The following is a 21,292-nucleotide window of genomic DNA, read 5'->3' on the forward strand; positions in this document are numbered from 1 at the left end:
TACCAAAGTATGTTGAACTCCCATGGGCCTGTCATCCAGATTCAACTATTATCAATTTACAGCCAATATTGTCTCACCCTTCCCCAATCCCCTCCCCGCCACGCCATATTGGATTATACAGAGGCAAATCTCACGTATCATATCGTTTCAGCTCTAAATCTTTCAGAATATATTTCTAAAAGATAAATAGCTCTTTTTGAAACATAACCATAATTCCATTATCACATGAAAAAATTGATAGTAGTTTTTTAATATCATCAAATACTGAGCCAATGTTTAAGTCTCCTCATTTGTCTAATAAGTGGCCTTTTACAGATGGTTCTGCAAATCAGGATCCAAACAAGGTCAACACCTTGCATTTAGTTATCAGGGGAAGAATCTTTCCTGACCTCTTGACCTTGACCTCTCAGCCTGCCAAACCTGGAGATTTCTGTCCAAGGTTTGCCTAGACAACCAGAGCAGTGGTTCCCAATTGTCTTCTGACCATTGATTCATCTCTTTCAAAGGGTTCTTGGACATTTAACAATGAGTGGAGTAGCCCATCTAAAGTTTGGGAACCCACAAAAAAAGAATGCTTCTTGGGGCACTTTTGGAAGTGCTGGGAGGCAGACTCCTGCTCCTTTGCTATGGTACAGTTTAAAACAGAGACTTTAAAAGAAGGCACCCCTGGGGACCTACTGTATAGTGAACTATATTCAATATCACAATAACCTATGATGGAAAAGAATCTGAAAAAGAATACGTATGTATATATATATATATAAAACTGAATCACTTTGCTGTACACCTGAAACTAACACAACACTGTAAATCAACTGTACAGTAAAAAAAAAAAAAAAGCAGGCACTGGAATTTCTGTCTCTTCCTTTTCCAAATTCCACTCCTCCCCGCTTAAGGCTCACCTCTGTCACTATCCTACCCAGCCTTAGTCTTTTCCCTCAGCCAAGCTCCTGTAGCATTTAGAATGTACCATGTTTTAGTTTTTGTTTTTGTTTTAATCTTTGGGCTTCTAGTAATGGAAGCCAACCTCCCCTGGAGGGTTAACTGTTTTGCACACAACATATATCTTGCCTCTTCGACCAAATTCCAAGTTCCTAAAGCTCAGGGACCCACAGCATCTGACCATACTTGGTCCAAGTACTGAAGACCTGAAGGTGTCTGACAGTTTTAAAATGTCAGTATCTACAATATCTACAGTATTTACAACATGAATATCTCAAACCAATATTCTTTAAATACTCGCTTAAAATTTCTTCATTGGGGTAGAACAGCATTGATTTGCTATCAATAAAATTACATGCCTCTTCCTACATACTCAAAATAAGAGATTGATTTACTGAATGCACTGAACACATTCGAAACATTTTTTATTCTTATCAAAATAATGCACACATATAGTTACAAATCAAATATTACACATGTGCTCACGATAAAAATACTACAGCTTCTCCCACTGGACAGTCCACTGCTCAGAGGCAACCTCTTTGATCTGTTTGACTTTTAGTTCTCCTGATGGATCTAGTAATGCCAGATTGAGAGGGAAAAAAAGTACCCCCCATCAAATCTGAATTTCAGATTTAAAAAAATGAATAAATGGCCCCCAATATTGCATAATATTGTCTTTTATCTGGCAACCCTAGGAGGAGTCCCTCATACAATATATAGTGTTACATACATCATACCTGTAATGTATTTATATCTCTATTTCTTCATTTACCAATTTATTAGACGGTGTCTGTGGAATTCTGAGTGTGAAACAATTTCAATGTTCAATATTTATATTCTATTCCATTTTTCTACTGTTTGTCTTTGTAACTTAAACAAAATGCTTAAACCTGTATGTATTGATCCATCATCTTTCAACAGTGCTTCTTGACTGTCTACTTTGTAAGTTAAGATATTGTTACTGATTTCCTATCCTTTCCTCTACTTTTTCTTTCTTTTTCCAGGCCCACCTTCTGCCACCATACTCGTACCTTCACATTAATAAGGCTGTTAAGACTTATATTCTGTCCTGCTACACAACCTAGTCTTCCAGGTTTTGTGTAAAAGTTGACTCTTAAAATGGGAAACTTATCATATTTACTTTATTGCCATTATTATGTGATTTTTATGTAACTATAGTAATAGCGTTAGGTTACACTTCCTGCTTTTCGAGTCAGCGTCATGACCCTTAAGACTCTCCAAGGAGTATGTGCTCAGAAACAAGTCAAATGCAGTCTCATTCCTTACACTTTATCATTTGCTTAATATCATGTCACTTTTAGTTTGCTTCATATTCAGATCTTGACTTTTTTTTTAACCAGTTTCCCCCCAGTTTCCAGTTGCCTTTCTTTTTCCTTGCTACGATTATTTGCTACGATCATATTTTTATTTCAAATCTATCTGTTATATTATCAATTCTATTGAGAACTGCCTTTGCCCCCTTCCTCAGAGTCCTCTGGGATCCTGCTCCAAGGGTGGGCTGTTTGCCGTCCAGGCTGCTGTGCACCTGACATCTGAAACTTCTCTTTGCTGCTCTCGTAGGTTACACTCCAGCTTTTCTTCTTTCTTCCATCTTATGCCCTAGTGTTAGTGAAGTCTAGCCTCAAGTAACTTCCTAAGAAGGGGCATGTTGGAGACAAACTTTATGTGTCCTTGTTTTTCTGAAAACCCTTATGTTATCCTCCCCCTGACTGAGAGTTTGCATATAGGAGCCTAAACTGAAAATAATTTCCTCTCAGAATTTTGAAGAATGTGACTCCATGATTGTCCAGCATCTAGTGTTGCTGAGAAGAAGTCTGATGCCATTCTTACTGCTGTTCATTTATTGGTGACCTGATCTTTCTCTCCGGAGCCTTTTACAGTCTACTCTTTATACGCTGTGGTTTGAAATTTGGCCAGGACGCGTCTAGTTGCTGGTCTTTTTCAGTCATTGTGCTGGACGCTCGGTGGCCATCCCAACGTCAGGACTCGTCTTCCTTCAGCCCTGGGAAATTTCCTTCCTTACCTTCTTGGCTACTTCTCTCTAAAATCTGCTTTTTTTCTAGAATTCCTACTAGTCAGATATTGGATTATTCTCCTCAATTTTTTACCTTTCTCTCTCGTTTTTTCTTTTTCTGTCTTTCTGCTCAATGCTTTGCTGGTTTTTTTTTTTTCAGTCCTTGCACAGAACATTTTATTTTACCAAGTGTATTTTTCATTTCTAAGAGCTCGTTCTTATTCTCAAAAATCCCATTTTTAGAATGTATTATCTTCCCAACCCTGTCTGAGAATTCTAAAAAAAAATTAAAGTCATCTTCAGTTTCCTGAATCCTGTTTCCCCAGGAGTGAGACTGTTCTGCTTTATTTTCATTTATTTCCTTCATGTGGGTAGTTCCGCTCACCCCCCACATCTGCCTCCTTGGGCAGTTGTGCACCCACTTTGCCTGAATGGGCTTCCCTGAGCCTGAGACTTTCTGGGTGACCTGGCTCCCATCTCTTCTGCTGCCCCACATTCTGTGTGTGGCTTCCTTCAGCTGGTTCCTCTGACACCTGTTCCCTTATACCTGGCACATTCCATAAATTTGCTTCCATCTCTTCTGTGTTGGTGACCTCTTCCTTCCCTCTTTAATATGACAGATTTACATCTTTTGGGAATTCTCAAACTTTATCTCAACAAGATTTTGGAAGGATAGGGGGCCAGTGTATGTCCTGGGTTTGCCATCTTGAACTATGAAGAGATTCAGAAATATTTATATTTTTTACACAATTTTAATTGCTCCACCTTTCAGAAGCTTGCATTCCCAGATGCTCAGTATCACGTGGCCCTCACTCTTAACCATGGTCCACCTGGTAAACCAGAGCCTGGTTGCCCCAAATTTCTTCCTGCACAGGTTTGAGGTGCCCAGGAGACAGAATGAAGGCAGCCCTCCCTTGAACAGACCATTTCTTCCCTCCCCCTGGGGCCTGAGAGGCCCTGCAATACCAAGCAGGCTCCCCTTCGTCTTTCATCCCAACTGCTCGAGCCCTCAGCCTGGCCTCGCCCTTAGGAAATCTGCATATTTTGGCCCCAGCACCATTTCCCTAGAAAGCCTTCCCATTTGCCCCTGACTTGTCAAGTTCCTCCATCCTATGGGCTCGTGGAACAATTCCTCTCCCCTTTACGGCACTTAGCTCAGTGCGCAGCATCTGCGGAGCAAGGCCATGTGTTTTCTGTTCACTTTGATGTCCTAAGCCCTCGAGCGCAGCGCCAGCACATAGCAGATGCTCAAGGAGTATCTTTTGAACAAAGGAATGTTCATGAAGGTGGTAAGAAACATTCCTTTAGCTAGCTGTAGATTGAAAAATAACCCCCAGGGTAGCAGAGTGCAGCCCCCCCTAGAGGTCTAATCAACTGGGCCACGCAGTGCCCAAGGCCTGAATCATAACTTCCATGCGCTCTTGTCTGAAGCCTCAGCTTTGCCCACAGAGAGCCCCGTGGTCAGGGAGGCAGATTCTGGTGCAGCCCTGAGGGCTTGAGGCTAGCATGGCCTTCTGACCACCCGGGCCTTCTGCAGCGACTTTGCTCAGAACAGACAAAGTTGTGACTCGTCTCCAGACAAGCTCCATGAAACCTGGAAGTAGGGCAGACAGCTGACTCACCCAAAGGGCCAGGAGGAACTTTCCGAGCTGAAGTCACAGACCCTCAGGGGGTGGTCCACGGGCTGCTCAGAACCAGTGGCGACATCCCAGGCTGGGAATAATAGAGCCCTACACCTCAGCCACCTTTACAGCTCTGGCTTCCCAGTGGTGAGAAGCTTATTAAATTTGGGATTACCATGTGTAAAGCACCGTCTGAATTTTGTTTGCTGTGCCACGTAACTTGCCTTTCCAAACACTCAGTCAGAGCTGCAGTTAATCCACCGACCGAGGGCTTAACCGGCAGGTGGCCAGGAGGCCCCACCAAATTCCTCCGACCCTTTGTCACCTGGCCTGGAAGGGAGAGACCCCTTGTTTGGGAAGTGTTTCTCCTCCTCCCGGACATATTCTGTCTTAAGAGTCCTTTGTCACCACAAAGCTGAAGCGGGGGATTATGATGGGTAAGGCTGTCACCCGGATTGTCCCCTCCGGAGGATGAGGGAAAAGTTTGCGGGCTGGCCTAATGAAACCTTTATTCAGGGGACAATGCCTTCCCATTAAATTAAAGCTTCAGCCTCAACAATGCCTCCGAACAAACCCCATTTGAATATTTAATTTGGGAGGGAAGGAGCTGAGTAAACACCTCTCTCCCCTCAGCCCCTTTCTGGAGACCCACCGCTTGCGGCAGAACCTGAGGGAGAAACTTGAGTTGTTGATGTCAGGTTAGTAGTTGTCGCTGCTGACATCCAAGGTGGAGAAATCAAAATCTTTCACATTCCATTGACATCAAAGATGGCTGTTCAATCCTAACTTTACAAAAACCAAATTTCCAGTAAGTGGGTGCTGGTAAGATAAGTGACCAACTACAGTCTATCTGTTCTGAGCCTTGCAAGCAGCATAGACCTTTCGGATGCACGCCCTTCCCACCCCCAGGGCTCAGAATCCACAAATGAGACCAAAGGTCCTCTGAGAATAGTGCGCTGCCTCAAACCTTGCTCAAGTTCCCCCTTCTCACAGGGAAAGAAGTATCTGTCTATGGTTGATTTTTTTTTTTTAATGGCTGCAGTGATGTCAAAGGCACTGTAAGGGAATAGAATTTTCTCTGTCTTCCTCCTCTACCTGGCAACCAGGCAGCGAGGCAACAGGCACCCAAGAGACAGAGCTGTGTGTGGGCTCCTCTGTGCCGAGAGTCAGAATTATCCAGGAATGATTTCTCTGTGGATCAGCTGTGTAATTTTCTTGTCCCTCCTCACAGCACAGCACATGACTCTTGGTCTCCTTTTCGCCTCTTGCTTCCTGGGGAGGAAGCCCCATCTTTTGTTCTGTCCTCCCAGAGATGGTGATAATGGATGCGAATAAGTTTCTGTGCTGCCTCTTTCCCCATCTCTTCAGTCTTCCCTCATTTCATAGTCTGCCTAGAGTGGAGATGATCAGAAGCAGCTTAGTCACGTGTGAGGGGGTGAATCCTCACACTGGTGCACTTGAGTTCTCTGTCAAGGGCTTGGTTTCTACCTTGCCAGTGGAGGAGGGGCGGGAGCCCAGACAGGGACTGTTTCCCACCTGGCTGACCATAAGTGACCCCTGCGGGGGCAGCTGCAGGGGCCACAGTGTTTGACATCAACAACCAAGTTCCCAAAGTGCATTCCAGGGGTGAGCAATCGGGTCCCAAGGCAAAGGAAACATTTAAGGCAATATTAAAGGCTGTCCTCCAGGACCACCCAACCATCAGCTACCACTTGGGGGCCATGGAGGCCAGAGCCTAAAGTCCAGGAGAAGCTCCTTCGTAGGCAGGCTGTGTGTGTGGACACACACACACACACACACGAGGCAGGGCATGAAGGTCTGGCACACAACTTTTGACAGGTAGCTGACCTCCAGTCTCTCTGTGGTTAGGGCCCAGATGTGTCCACATCTGGCAGATGGGACTGCCTGGCCTCTGGCCAAACCATGTGCATCACGGCCACAGAGTTCAGGGCCGAATGCCCAGACCCAGCTTTCAATTGTTTTTCTTTTTACTATAATTTATAATTTTCTTCTTCTTTTTTTAAAAATTGAAGTATAATCAGTTTTGATTTGCTTCAGCAACTCTACAGTCTAACAGCCACACACTGGCAATGCCACTCTTCTTTTCCTTTGCTTTCAAATTAACCTGTGAGCCTTCCCTCTAGATGGGCCTTTGCTCTGGGCAAGGGGATCCCAGGCAGAGTGGCCAGGGTTCATCTGGGCACATAATTTCCTCAGCAGAAACAGTACAAGGGCGGGGATGGGCGGGCAGCCAGCTGCCCTCTCCTTGGGCTGGTCATTTCACCTCTCTAAGCCTCACTCTCCTCATCCGTAACAAGGTGGAAAATGACAGCAACAACATCAGAGGAGCGTCGTGCAGATGAAATGAGTAGATGTGTGTAAAGCCCTTAACATAATGCCTGGCACACGGTCAGCGCACAATGTATGTGAGCTGGTGCTACAATTTCCCCTTGGGTCCTTCCAGTCCTCATCTGGGGCTTTCTGTCCTTTAAATAGTCCCATGATTGTTGGAGATGTGATCTCTGAGGACAACATTTAGAGGTGCCTGTTGGGAGGTTTGTGACATTTCTGCCAACTCCTGAATGCAGCCTAGACAAGAGGGTAGAGATGGGGTCAGAGAGCTGTCCTGGGCTGGCTCTTGTCCAGCCTCTTTTCTCTGGCCTTCTCATCCATCCCCCACTACATGCCTTGTGAATGAGGCACGGCCCCTGCCTTCGTGGGTCAGTGCACCAGCCCTCGGGCTCTCGGGGCCCATCAGACTGGCCAGGCTCATGTCTCAGAGCCCTGGGAGAGGCCCTGTGCTCAGCACACACACCAAAGACAGACCTGGGACTCTGCTTCCGTGTCCACATCCACTGGTGTGGGAGCGCTTTCATGCCAGGTCCTTGGAAAGGTCCACAGCAGTCTTGGTGGCCCCCACTGCTCCCAGACGAGACAATAAAATGAGTTGATATTTTAGAAAGTGACTGGGCCTCCTTTAGATGCAAAGTCAAGGAAGCTTTCTTGAAGGAGGCAGCACTTCAGTTGAAACCTAAATGAAAAAGCTAATCTTTGGAGACTGAAAGGAAGAGCATTCCAAGCAGAGGCAATGGCAAATGCAAAGGCCCTGTGGCAGGAGCCACACTGCAAAAGCCAGATGCATTGGCACATGGCGGGTGAGCAGAGTATGGGGCGAGGGGTGTGCAGGACCTCATAGGTCGCAGAGAGGAAGGCTGATCCGAACTCTGCCTCCTCTTCTATAATGTACTTGCTCCTCTAACAACCTTTCGCCAGTCCTTTTCCATGTTTTGTCTCATTTGAGGACACGTCAGCTGTGTGCACTGCTGCATCGACAGCTCTCCTGGCCCGGGTGACATTGTGAAGCTGGTGAGTGGTTTCTGACACTTGGATTCTCCCATTTCTGCTCTGTTTCCTGGGTCTTGGGCCCTTTACTTCCTCTAGGTTCCCTGTGTCCTCTCACCAGCAGCTCCTGCTTGACACCCCAGCCCCATTAAGGCCCATCCTCAGACCTTTCACGCCGAGGACCAGGAGACTATCATGGCTCCCAGAGGGGCCTCGCTTTAACAGTAACCCTGCCTTGAGCTGAGGGGAAGGTGGCTGTTGGTGGAATTTCAGTATCAGCAACACATTTCTTTCCCACCCACCCAAGAGTTTGTTGTCCTGTGCTCCTTAAATCTTGCCACACTGGTGGTTACTCGCTCTGCATCTATATATCTCAGTGGGGCCTCATGACCAGGACAGAGGCCAGTCTCTGACCTCCTTGGGTCTTTCCCTGAACATCCCCAAGAGTGCCGGATGCCTAGAAAAACAGTATGGATGATAGGCTGGGGGTTAGAGCCACGAAAAGAACAGCAATAGATTTCTCATCCCACAGCCTCAACCTGCCTAGCCACTGCCACCCTCCTGTCCAAGAGAAGAGGATGTTAGGCAGGGCCAATCGGGGGGTGGGGGGGGCGCTGTTCCCAAGTGCCCGTAAACTTGCAGATCATGAAGCTGAAAGGGGAGCCAGGGGAGGTGCCATCCTCTCCGTGGTTCATCCCCCTCACACCCCCACACAACCCTAGCCTTACAGGTAGGGTGAGGTAGACAAGGCAGAAAGGCTTACACTCCCCAAGCAGGAGCTTTGGACGTTTATGCTGACATCTTCACCTGTGAGTTCATGAGGACGCCACTAGCAAACCCTGTACATCCTAGGCCACGTGCACACCTGGACTCGGTTTGCTCTTCTTTGCTCGTGTCTCCAGCCCACATTGCCATGTTATTTCACCAGGACCACCACATTATAGGAGCCCCCTAACTAGAATCTCCACTTCTTCTAAACTGCTCTCCATCCAGCATTCAGAATATTTTTATTTTTTATTTTTTAAATGGAGGTCCTGGGGATTGAACCTAGGACCTCATGCATGCTAAGCATGCACTCTACCACGGAGCTATACCCTTCCCCAACCCCCTACTCCTACCCTGAGTGATCTTTTAAAAATGTCCCTCTGACTGTGTCATGCTCACTTTTCCAAACCCTTCCACGGTCGCTCATCAGACTCCAAATAAAATCCAAGCTCACTGAATCCTGCACAGCAGGCCCTTGCCCATCTCACGTCCCTCCTCACAAGGCCCCAGCAGCCCTGGCCTCGCTCTCCTCCTCAAAGGCAGCGGCTCTGGCTCCCGCTCCAGGCCTGCTGTCCACCTTCCCTCTGCCTGAGGGCCTCACGCCACCGCTGTCTCTTAGCGTGACTGCCCCTTCTCACCAGACCGCTTGGAGATGCTTTCTCCCACCATCCTGTCTGAGGCAAGCCCCTCTATTACTCTCTACCAGTAGGACCCTATTGGTTTGTCATTGAATTTACAATTTATAATGATTTTATAAGTGCACTGGCACATTTGTTTAATGTTTACAACGCAGGCTACTTGTGTGCAGAGCAGTTTTGTCTTTCTCACAAGGCCCCAGCAGGTCACGGGGGCTTTCTTATTCACTATTAGAGCCCCAGCACCCAACAGGGTGACCAGCACACAAAAGACATTTATTAGATAAGTGAGTAAAAATGGAGGCACTCGGGCACCTAAGGGTCCTCTCTTCCCGCACAGTGGCAGCTGAGGCAGCTCCCCAGCATTCGGCCTGGGGCAGGGCAAGGTGAGACATCAGGGTCATCCTAGAACCTCACAGGACAAAGTCTCCTGAGAAGTACTAAGTACTCCCTAGGGCCAGGCTAATGTGGGACAACTCTTTCTTGCCTGTATCAGAGAATTCTAACTGCCCCAGGTGATCAAAATCTCTGGCCCTGATTGATAATGGAGAGTTTTAACTTGACTCCTTTAGAATTTCACATGAAATGGGAAATTAAATTATCTAGTTCAAAGAGAAGGCAACAGATGTCCACAGAGATTAAGTAGTTTGCCTAAAATCCCCAGCTGGTTAACTGGGGGAGCCCAGGCTAGAATCTAGTTATTCTGAGTCCACTGTACTTTCTCTCACAGTCCATTTTCTCTTGTGTCCTCTCCCAGGAGCCTGAGAGTGATTTGCCTTTGCAGTAGGCTGCTTTTCTGAAGGGTGAGAGAGGCCTGTGAGACTTGAATCCTATTTTCCTGTTTTCACAGTTTTAGTCACTATGTAACTCAACATGTTTTAGATAAACATTATCTCCAAAGTTTTGATACCGCAAGGTGCACTTAAGGATGCAGAAAAGTACCTCAGAGAGAGAAGACGAAGATTGTATCAGTTAGATAAATGCTGGAGAGGGCATGGAGAAAGGAGAACCCTCCTACGCTGTTGGTGGGAATGTAAATTGGTGCAGTCCTTATACAAAACAGTATGGAGATTCTTTAAAAAACTAAAAATAGATACCATATGATCCAGCAATGCCACTCCTGGGCATATATCCAGAGGGAAATCTAATTTGAAAAGACACATGCACTCCAATGTTCATAGCAGCACCATTTACAAGAGCCAAGACATGGAAACAACCTAAATGTCCACTGACAGATGGCTGAATAAAGAAGCTGTGGTATATTTACACAATGGAATACTACTCAACCATAAAAAAGAATGAAATAATGCCATTTGTAGCAACATGGATGGACCTGGAGATTTTCATTCTAAGTGAAGTAAGCCAGAAAGAGAAAGAAAAATACCATATATCACTTATATGTGGAAACTAAAAAAAAAAAAAAAAAAAAAGACACAAACCTACTTACAAAACTCACAGACATGGAAAACAAACTTATGGTTACCAGGGGGAAAGGGTGTAGGAAGGGATAAATTGGGAGTTCGAGATTTGCATATACTAACTTCCATATATAAAATAGATAAACAACAAGTTTCTTCTGTATAGCACAGGGAACTATAGTCAATGTCTTGTAGTAACCTATAATGAAAAAGAATATGAAAAGTAACATATGTATGTATATGGATGACTGAAACATGCTGTACACCAAAAATTGATGCAACATTGTAAACTGATTACACATCAATTAAAAAATAGATTGTATCAGTTATCTATTGCTATGTAACAAACTGCCCCAAAACTTAGTGGCTTAAAACCACTATTTATTAGCTCATGATTCTGCGAGGAAGGCTTTTGGGCTGGACTCTGCTGGGCAGATTTTCTGCTGGCTCACCTGGTTGGCTCACATTGCTATAGTCAGCAGCTAGGTCTGCCAGGGGCTGTCTTGTCACTCACATGGCTGGAATGATGGGAGTGAGTGGGTCACGTGTCTCCAGTGTCCAGCAGGATAGCCCAGGCTTTTTCACATGGCAGCTGGGTTCCAAGAGCACCAAGAGACAGCAGACCCCAGTGTACAAGCAATTTTCAAACCTCTGCTGTACTCATGCTTACTAACGTCTCACGGGCTGAAGTGAGCCAAGTCAAGTTCAGAACCAAGGTGCCGAGAAACAGACTCCATTTCTTGATGGGAGAAGCTGCAAAATATTGCTGCCATTGTTCTCAATCTATCTTAAGGGCAGAGTCAGATAAACCCCTTGGTAGCATAATCATATTGAGAATGCTGTAACCACACTATGGTTTCTCTGGTCTGTTGGGGTGGGGGAAGGAGGCTGAGAGAAGGGACCAGAAGTAGCCCCTGGCTGTGAGGTGAGACAGAAACACTGACAGCCAGGAGAAAGGCAAGCTGGAGTCCCTGGGACCTCTGAGTCCCAGGCCCAGCGGTCGTCCAGGGCCTGAAGTGGGCAGAGAGGAAAGACCTGGGACAACCTGGGAGCTGCTTCGTGCTGTCCTCTCCTGGCATCCTGAGATGCTGCTTATGTAAGTGGTTTGGCCAAGAAAAAAGAGAGACAGAGTGCCTTCCACTCAAAACATAAGGCCGGTCAGGGCTGTGGCCTCTGCTCCTAAAAATAAAGCCTGTGAAGAAAATGAAGGCTAATGCACCTGGAGGTGAAACCACAGGTCAGGTGGGCAGAGCTTTTAAGTGTACTGTCTTCCGTGCTGGGGACAGCACGGTGACATTTCCCCCAAGCTCAAGGAGAGCTCCGCCATCAGTCGGCCAATTGCAAATCAAGACCGCGAAGTGCTGAGCTCACTTTCCGACCCTGCCTGACAGAAACGTGCTAAAGTTCCAAATTTCTCACATCGGTAGCCCGCAAACAATCAGTAAAATAGAATAAAATTTACAAACCACTATTTTCAGATCCCTCCGCCCATTTCTTCCGGTGGACCTGGCCACGGATGGTGAGGTGGTGGTGAGGTGACAGCGCCCACCGGGAAGGCAGGGGGGCTTCCAAACGAGGCGAGGGAGGGACGCTGCTCGGAGGCCTTTTTCTTGTAGCTCCAGACAAATTAAAAACCTCCTTACACGCCATTCATTCATTCGGAGGAGGCCTCTTCCTTCCTCCGCAGGGGGGCTGCTGTGTTGGAAGGAGATCGGATTCTGGAAGGCTGGGCCTCCCGGAGCTCTCAAGGAGGGGGAGCCCCCAAGAATGGAAAGAGAGAGGCCCTAACCCTGAAGAGATTGGCAGGCAGGGAGTAGGGGCAAAGTGCAGCCCAGGTCACTGGGAAAAAAGAAATCTCAGACTAAGGGAATGGGGGAAAGTTCCACTTCCAGCCTCATTATTACAGAAGCCTGGGTAGAGAAGGCGGAGGAGCCCAAAGGAGGGAGAAAAGGGAAGTGAGACGTAGCAGAGATTCTGGGGGGCACGGGCTGTTCGAAAGAGCACCGGCAGGCGAAGGTGCCGCCTCTTCCAGAACTGATTTGGAGAGACCTGGAAGCCCGTGGCCTGGGACGCCCAAGGAGGGAGGGCAGTATGCCCCATTAGGGGTGGGACGAATTGATTTCCCATGAAGAACAGCACCATTTCCTCTAAATGCCCTCTCCAGTCCTCCTTAATCTGCCCTGGAGGCAGCAGGTGACCTCTGTGCAGACCCCTAGAGGCGCCTTTGTTCTGGGGCATTCTGCATCTCGCCCTGCCCCCACCCCGTGCACCTGGGCAGCAGCCTCCACATGCACTTGTCCACCCTTGGCTGGCTCGCGGGGAGGGATGGGCGGATGCCTTTGTATGGGAAAAGCCGTCCGCCAACTGTTTTCCCTTCCTCTTGACACGTTGGCTGATGGTTTTCCCGTTCACTCCGACAGCCACGGGAACCGACTCCCGGGAAAAAATAGTTTAGCCTGCTATACTTTTATCTGGTGAGACAAGTTTGTGACTGAGACTACCAAGCGGGCCGACCCTCACTATTCATGGCCAGAGCCCTGCTATTCAGAAACTCAGCTCAGCCCTGCCCTGGAATCCCCAGGTGTTCCTCGCTGAGTTCTAATCCAATCCCTCTGAGGTTTGCTAATTTAATTGTGTAATGGTCCACACCTGAGACATTCCCGTAACTATCTTGAGGACATTACTGAGCTTAAAATAAAGACTAATGAGAGTATTAAGGCAGAAACTTTAGACACTGAAAGCTTCTACCATCTCTAAAACTTCTGAGTCAAGCAGAAGAAAACTGGGGAGCGGGGGGGGGGGGGCGAACTCCAAGTTAGAAAAAGCAACAAGAAGTAATTAAAGTTCTTGCTGAGTGAGTCTGAAATATGTATTTAGCCCTTGTAAATTAAATACCCTGGGTTTTTAAAGAGCGATTTCCCCAAACATCTATTATTCACATCAGTAGGACAGACGGCAAGCCACTGTAAGATTTATGGAAACTGAAAGACTTCCTATGCTAAAGGTTAATGAAAGTGTAATTTGAATCTTGAAGTCTTTACGTGTCGGCTCGGTTAACACCGAGGGCTCATTAAGGATGCGTTGGGTACCGCGGGCGGCCGGTGACGTCACAGCGGGTATTTTAAATGGGCGGGGCAGGCCGCTCTGCATGTAATTCTTTAAAAATATAAAAGCCTCCGTCTTTCCTCCTCTGTCTCTCCAGCTGTAACAACTTCACCGACTGTCTTGGTTCCACCCCGAGGATTTCTCTGAGAGAACACGTTAGAGGGAATCAGGAAGCAGAGAAAAGGTCACAAATAAGCACCTCAGGAACAATGAAAGCTTTTCTCTATGCAGCAGTGGGAGAGTTGCTAGAAAAACTGGAAAGGTATTAATCAGAAGTGGCTATAAATCCTCTGGAGTTTTGCTCTTATAAAACTCCTCAGAGAAAGTCTTGAAGGAAATGCAGGTCAAAGCCCAAAAAAGCTCTTGATCAGAGATTGCTGGAGGAAAATCTTCCCAGACGCCGTTTAATAGGCAGCAATCACCCCAGGAGTGGGGAAGCCAAGTACGCTTGAAACATGGTTGCAATTCCTAATAGGTCTTGTCACACTTAAGGCACTGCAAGCTCCATCCAACGAACAGCTGAAGCTAGCTGGCGATTCATAAAGCCAACAGTTTAAAGTTTATTATGATGAAAGCACTTAATGACAGCCATCGCTAGGGGCCCATCATTTATAAAGCTGTGCTGAGTATTAGACATGTAGCATGACCACCAATTTTATGTCACAATTGCTACCATAAAATGACCTTTGGTGATTTTTGCTGCATGTGGTGGACAGCTCTTCCTTCACATTAGTGCTCTGTGGCTTTCTTTGCAGACTATTATGCTGTCTAAAGCTTATTTGGCACCGTCGTGAGCCTCAACCCTTGTTATTACCCCGAAGGCCTGTCTGAAAAAAAAAAAATCTCATGCTCTATTACGCCACTCCAATAATTTACAGTTCTTACCAGCCTAGGTTAGTGTAATATTTTAATGCAAATATGTTTTACCATTGCATTTTATTTAAAAAGGTAAAAAAAAAAAAGTTCCCATGCTTCTGGCTAGGGTAATATCGTTTGATGGGAGTTCACTGAAATCAGCCTCTTATTCCCTGGTCAGGTCTCATTGAATGGGCACTCTTTTCCCTGGTCAGTTAAAAACACCTCCAGGAAAAAAAAAAAAAAAAAAGGTTAATTAAACTTTCCTTAAGAAAGATTTTTTTTTAAAGATCCTCTGTGTGATAAACCTACCTAAGGCAGAAACACCAATTCTTATTTCCCTACATCCAGTCCCAATGCAAATTTACATTTGAGTAACATTATTTAATTAGGCTTCCATTTTCCAACCTGCTTTGTGTAGTTAGAAAATGTTTGAATACACAGCCACTTCACTGCTCTGATGTAAACTGCTGCTGAGAAAGTGGTCTGTCCATGCTACACCACCTTTAAATTGTGTATATAATTTTAAAATGATATAAAATCTGCTTCTAGTCCCTGAAAAAAAATACAAGCATGGCACACTGCAATTTTGGAAGGATTTAAAATATGTGATTTCTGCTGGTACCTACTGTATTGGGTTTAATATAAAGCTTTTTTCAATAAGGTAAATTGTTACATGACAAACTCATCTTCCACCATTATCATCTGCTGTTTGTGTTTAACAACAGGAGTCCCGCTCTAACAAAACTGTTGTAATGGCTGTACAAATTACTCAGCTGAAAGCTTTTCACCAAACAAAACAGTATTAATCAGCAGTTCTTATGAAGGTGCTAATTAAAAACAATTTTCTTCCTCAGTTTGCAATACTAAAGCCATCTTCACTTGCACAGTTTCCAATATACAGTTACTGTATTTGCTCACACTTCAGGCCCTCTATTAACTATTGAATCTCCTATTAGCCATTTTATTACATTTCTGTTTGCAAGCTTGTTGACATTTTAAAAGTCACAGTATGATCTGTTTTATCTATTAAAAAATGTATTAATTGAAAAGTCAGGGGGACAAAAAAGGCAAAATATAGACTCCAAATGAACCAACTTCCAGGGCAGAGAACACAGTGAGCATTTAAGTCACAGCCTGGGCAGTAAGGTCTCCGGGTAAAATGAAATCTGAGAATTAAAAGTGGCATTTCAGGCTTAATGGCTTGTTAAACACCAACAGGCTCCTTCCTAATTTGGAAATAGTCCACTCAGGAAAACATATTTGCCCTCTATCTAAATTCAGTTTCTAAGGAGACCCAGACTGACTTTCTAACCAATCTTCACTCTCTGGGATACACTCAGCACAATTATGACATTTCATACAGTCTGAAATCAGCAGATTTTGATCTGAGGTGGGGAGTGTACCTGGAATCTTTGGAGCCTAGATTGAGGGTCTAAACAGCCTTATCTTCCCTGTGAGTGTGTGAATGTACATGTGTCTACATACACACTGACTCCTTCCCCTGTGTGGGCATCCTGCCCCCACTCCCCTGAGTCTAATTAAAGGGTCCCACCAGACAATGCCACCAAATTGTTTGGCACAGATTGGAAACAAGTCAAATGCTGACTAAGCACAAAGACTCCATAGAAGCTGGGTTGCGGGAAGGGGACCGTACATTCCTATTTAAAAAAAAAAAAAAAAAGTCTAACCCTTAGGAGAAGAAAGTATGCCCCACTTTGGGAGTAGAAAGAAGGAAAAAAAAAAAAAGCACCACCTCCACAATCTCCTGCCTAGGGTATTAAAACCAGGTTCTTCAACTGTCAAAAGCAGTTAACTAGTTTAAGCAAAGACACCTGGCTGTTGAAATAGGGCTCCAGAGGGCCACTAATCCTTCCATTCACTCAGTTAACTGCTGGATCCCCCAAATTGATTCAACAGGTATGCAGTGGTAAATTCAGCCCATACTGAAGCCAAAGGGAAAATCAGCAAGGGGCGGGCAGCTCTTCTCTGAAAACACCCGAGGAACCAGCCAGAAAAGCTTTTATGGCCCGACAAGTTTTCTGCTGAATACTGAGCACCTAAATTACCCTTCCCTAATGGAAGTTACATTTTCATGCTCAGTCAAAAAGCCAACAAAATATACAATTTATACAAAATAGCATCAGCCTCTTAGGTAGTCTTTTCTAGCACTCTTATCCCAATTCAAAGCCTATGTCTTGCTATAAAATAAAATATATTTCTTATAACCAACTTGTATGTGGCTGTTCATATCACCGCGTTAGAACTGACCACGGGCGATCCTAGAAACATTCTTACCTGCAACCAAATCTACTTAGTATGACAAAGGAGATTCATGAGTTTTATCAGAAGATACAGGTACACAGGGAACAGGAATATCGTAATTTCAAAGACAGGCTTTGTTTTGAAACAACACATGCACAATGACACAGGCAATTATGGAATATGGGGCATTTCAGTCGCAATTATACAACTTGGTCCTGATGCAGAGGAATAGCTCTTAATCATAAAGTTCAAAAGAAATGTAAATGGATAAACTTTCTAAAGCAGCTGTATTCCTCCCCCTCTCAATACTGGCATTTCATTAAAATTTGAGAAATTAAAAGCACTTTTCAATTATACAATAATATACAACTTTAGCTTCTTACAAACTTCCAAAGAGCCTGGACTAGTGACATTTCCTGGTGAGGATCCCATAAAAAGCAGATTGATGAAACGTTAACATTTCCTTTGAAAACCTTAACACTTTACAAAAGGTTCTCTAACTTTTAATCACACAATTGCCGTATTTCTTTACTACATGTCTTTTGGGAGCAACGGCTCAATTCTTATACCCAGTCTCGAGTTTAGGTAACTGTACACATCATCCTCAGATACTTTTTTTTAAACATGACTGGTTTACTTTTTAAGATACAATTTCTCCCAGAAAAATAAACTCTGGTTTTCTACATCTACAACACACAAATGCAAATTGAATTCTTGCCGATTCATGTATTTTCATGGGAAATGATGGGGATATTCTCATGGTTCTGCTACTCTACATTTAAAAAAAATAAGAACAGATGATCTTAGATGCTACTGCAGGGGTGGGTTTTCTTTGGCAGATTTAGTTGCAGGTTTTACAGAAGAAATCATTTATCTGTATTTTCAGCAATATAAATGGAACTACCCGTGTTGCCTTTTTAAAACATTCTGAATTCTAATTTTTAAACAAGAAAATATGAAGCCAGTGTGCAACCTATACAGTCGCCAAAGGAAAGCTGCCACTAGCTGAACTACTCAGCTAAATGGCTGGTTTGCATTGCCCTGGTCTTTATCTAGCACTGAGAATAGACTGCTGTTTTATCCAAAGAGGAATAAATTGCTGTTATTGTGATGTTAGCCCATCACTTGGCATTGCAATTCAAGTTTTTGTGAGAAAGAAATGTATGATCTAACTGCGACTTGACCTATGCCTTCAAAGATCCATCTAGGTGCTCTAATGGAGCAGAAAAAGTGGTGAATACAAGGACATGCAAACTGATGGTGAAAAATTTGTTTGATGATAGAAGTGGGCAGAGAAGACACCTGACAGTCGCTGTTTTGATGACAGCTAAGTTTGTTTAACATGCAAAAGGATTCACTCCCCCAGTCTCCCACCTATCACTTTAATTGTATCACACTCAATCCGCGCTTTGCCTCCACTAAAGATAGGATATATAGCTAACCTACTAATGACATTACCGCTAAAGTGGGCACAGATGATTCCTTACAGATAAACATCTGAATTGTCACAGAAGGCATTAGAGCTTCTCGTGGATGCAAGAGGCAAGGAGAGGCTTGGGTTCCCTGCAGAAAAGTCATCCTGTCTCAGTCCTAGGTAGCACCTATTAAATGTTTACCATACACTTGCATCACAGCATATAACCATACACTGACTTTACATTAGATAATTGTGTGATTGAGTTTTTAAAAACTCCCCCCTGGTTGCCGTTTCATTTTATCAATCATGTATTCAAAATTTCTCTGCAAAGGACCTGTTTTGAAAGAGGCCTGGAACAAGCAGTAGATTTGAGCCCTGATAAAGGCTCACTTTTCATTCATAGTCAGAGCCTAAATGTGCTCTTCTTGTACCTAAACAGATAATAAGCACTCAGCACACTCCTCCTCCTTGACACAACACATTGAGACTAATCACACATAATTGGAGAGGAGGAGCAGAGGGCTGGCCATGCTATTGTGTCCAGGGGACAAACGGTCAGTTTATGAGGCTTTGGGCTGATGTAGTCATTTCTTATACATCTATAGAGAAAAAAACATCCTGTTTGAAAGGAAAAAGAGAATGAGCAAGAGAGACAGAAAAAAAAGAAGAGTTGGCAGATTTAATACAATTAATTTGAGGGCGATCTGAAAGATTTGCTTCATTTATTTATTTTTTTTACCAGCAAAGAAAAACCTTTGCTGTGTTGACAGATGAAAAACTACCACCACTGAAACAGAACAAAGACCAAGATATTTTCTAAAAGGTTGGGGGGTGGGTAGTAGGAATCACCGAAAGAAATTCTGTCTCCATGAGAGGGAAACATATTTTGGTTGAGTCCAATTCAAATCTCAAGCTGTTTATACGTATTTAAAGACAAAAGTCTGGTGCAGGAAGCAGAAGGCAAAAAAGGAATTTGGGGTGGCTGGGGCATCACGTGGGTGAGGAGGGTGGACTCCATCATCCACATGTGGCACGACGCACAGGTGGTGGGGCCCGAGGCCTGGGGGCTTGAAAATCTCAGGGAGCCAACAGCTTGCTGTAGATTATAACCAGCACAGATTTCTGTTTTTGTGAAAATATTCCCTGGGCATTTGTTTTCCTTGTCTTCTGAGCAGCTTCATCTTCTATCCATTTCTGGTTAAAATGAGCAGAAGTGGGTAATGAAGGTTTTCTTCATATATATCCTGGTTTTCCTTTTTCAACTGAAAACAATAATAAAAAGGAAGAAAAAAGGTAAGGAGACTCAGATTGGGAATTTTCACTCTCCAGTTTTAATGTTGAGTATCATGAAGACTTCTCACCTAAAATATACCGTCCTGGAAAAAGAAATCGCAAAAAAGCAACTCCAAGTGGTTCTCAGTAGCAGTGATAAGACAATACTATGCATGAAATTAGGAATCTTTTTTTTTTTTTTTTTTGGTAGTGGGGTGGGGTTTATTTTCACAAATAGCCAGGCTGCTTTTGTGACCTCTAGGAACTGTGAGGCACTTCAGCGAAGGGAGAGCTGGACACTAGCTCATCTTCACCAGACCAGCCGTTTGGCATAGAAGTCTCTGCTCCGGGGCCTCTCTGCCCCCTGCCAGCGACCCAGGAATCAGGCCGGCAGGCGTTTCAGATCATTTGGAGACTGCACCTGGGCACGATGGAAAGGCTGGTGGGGCCTAAGTCATTTCAAAGGCTCTCCAGCTGCTTCTTAGGGGTTTTAATATTAATGACAGATAATTCAAAAATTCTTCTCTTCGAGGAGGAAGACATATTCCAACAATTAGAGCACCAAGCTTCGATACTAGTCAGGTAAATTTCCGACAGCCTTCCCATGATAGATTTAAAAATTCAGAGTACTCAAATCCAAAGTACACTTCTCATCCAGCTTGAATAATTTTGAGAATTGTATTTATATTTATTTTAGCAAATCATAAGTTGCTATCTATAAAGACAAAATTACTATTTTTGAAGCCGGTATTTTGGAGCCAATTGTGAATCCATTTTTTGGATTTATAAGGATCAGAAATAAATATTTCTTTTAATTATACATGGAACCAATTCCTTTATTGCTTCAAATCAGACAAACATCCCACCCCACCCTGAGTCCAAATGAATGGCTCCAAGCAGGACACTTTCCTGCGTTAGTGGGTCTGGGGGCATGTTAACTTCAATCTTGGATCTTTTCAAAGTGCATGTTTCTTCTAAATCATATTCCCAAACCATGACGTGCCCTCACCATGAAGGACAGCAGCAACGATCCTGCTTTTCCTTTTCCACTGGAGAATGTAAAGCCAACCCAGTCTCGACTTTCTAATCCATTTTCCTAAGAACTGATGGTGGTATAATTGTTGAAGTCACTTCATTCCTTTTTCTTAGATGATGTTAGCTCTTTTTACAGATGCTTAGTTGTCTATTTAGAAAGGTCTTCATGGATTTTTTGTTGCCACCAAAGTAGTGACAGTGTTAATCCTAAACACATGTCCCCCGATATCACTCTTTAATTTTTTAAAATGACCTGAAAAATGGCTTCCCAAACTTCCCAAACCAAACCCACTCTAACCAGGCCCTACTGACTGTAAATACCTTTGTTGCCAGTTGCCCTAGTGATAGAAGGAGCTCACTGAAAAATTTTACTGAGGGAAGAGGGGGCCAAGCTAGCTAAATTCTTCCTCTGGGACTGGGGATAAGGGAAAGTTGATTACTCAGCGTGAGTCAGCTGACCTACTCACTCACAATGCACTAATATACAGAGACTCAAATGAGCTCTTTATAAAGTCCCTGAGGTAATATGTGGGATAAATAATTCTTCTGTAAATATGGGTTAGAAATCACTTTTAACTTGG

At 44.3% G+C, this 21,292-nt stretch overlaps 1 protein-coding gene and 1 long non-coding RNA gene across 4 annotated transcripts in view; both read right to left on the reverse strand.

Annotated features, from left to right (window-relative positions):
* Positions 1 to 12,558, reverse strand: part of LOC135322975 (uncharacterized) — a 38,280-nt gene extending 25,722 nt beyond the window's left edge. The window contains exon 1 of the long non-coding RNA XR_010384036.1: positions 12,229 to 12,558. This is a non-coding gene — a long non-coding RNA (uncharacterized LOC135322975). The remainder of the gene's footprint in view (positions 1 to 12,228) is intronic.
* A 6,551-nt stretch (positions 12,559 to 19,109) lies between these two features.
* Positions 19,110 to 21,292, reverse strand: part of CAMKMT (calmodulin-lysine N-methyltransferase) — a 313,184-nt gene continuing 311,001 nt past the window's right edge. For all 3 annotated transcript variants that reach the window (XM_010997165.3, XM_031466936.2, XM_064494531.1), the window contains one exon: positions 19,110 to 19,666. In XM_010997165.3, coding sequence (XP_010995467.2) covers positions 19,589 to 19,666 — 78 coding nt within the window. In that variant the 3' untranslated portion in view covers positions 19,110 to 19,588. The remainder of the gene's footprint in view (positions 19,667 to 21,292) is intronic.

The sequence above is a fragment of the Camelus dromedarius genome, chromosome 15, assembly GCF_036321535.1.
Source record: "Camelus dromedarius isolate mCamDro1 chromosome 15, mCamDro1.pat, whole genome shotgun sequence".
Lineage (NCBI taxonomy): Eukaryota > Metazoa > Chordata > Mammalia > Artiodactyla > Camelidae > Camelus > Camelus dromedarius.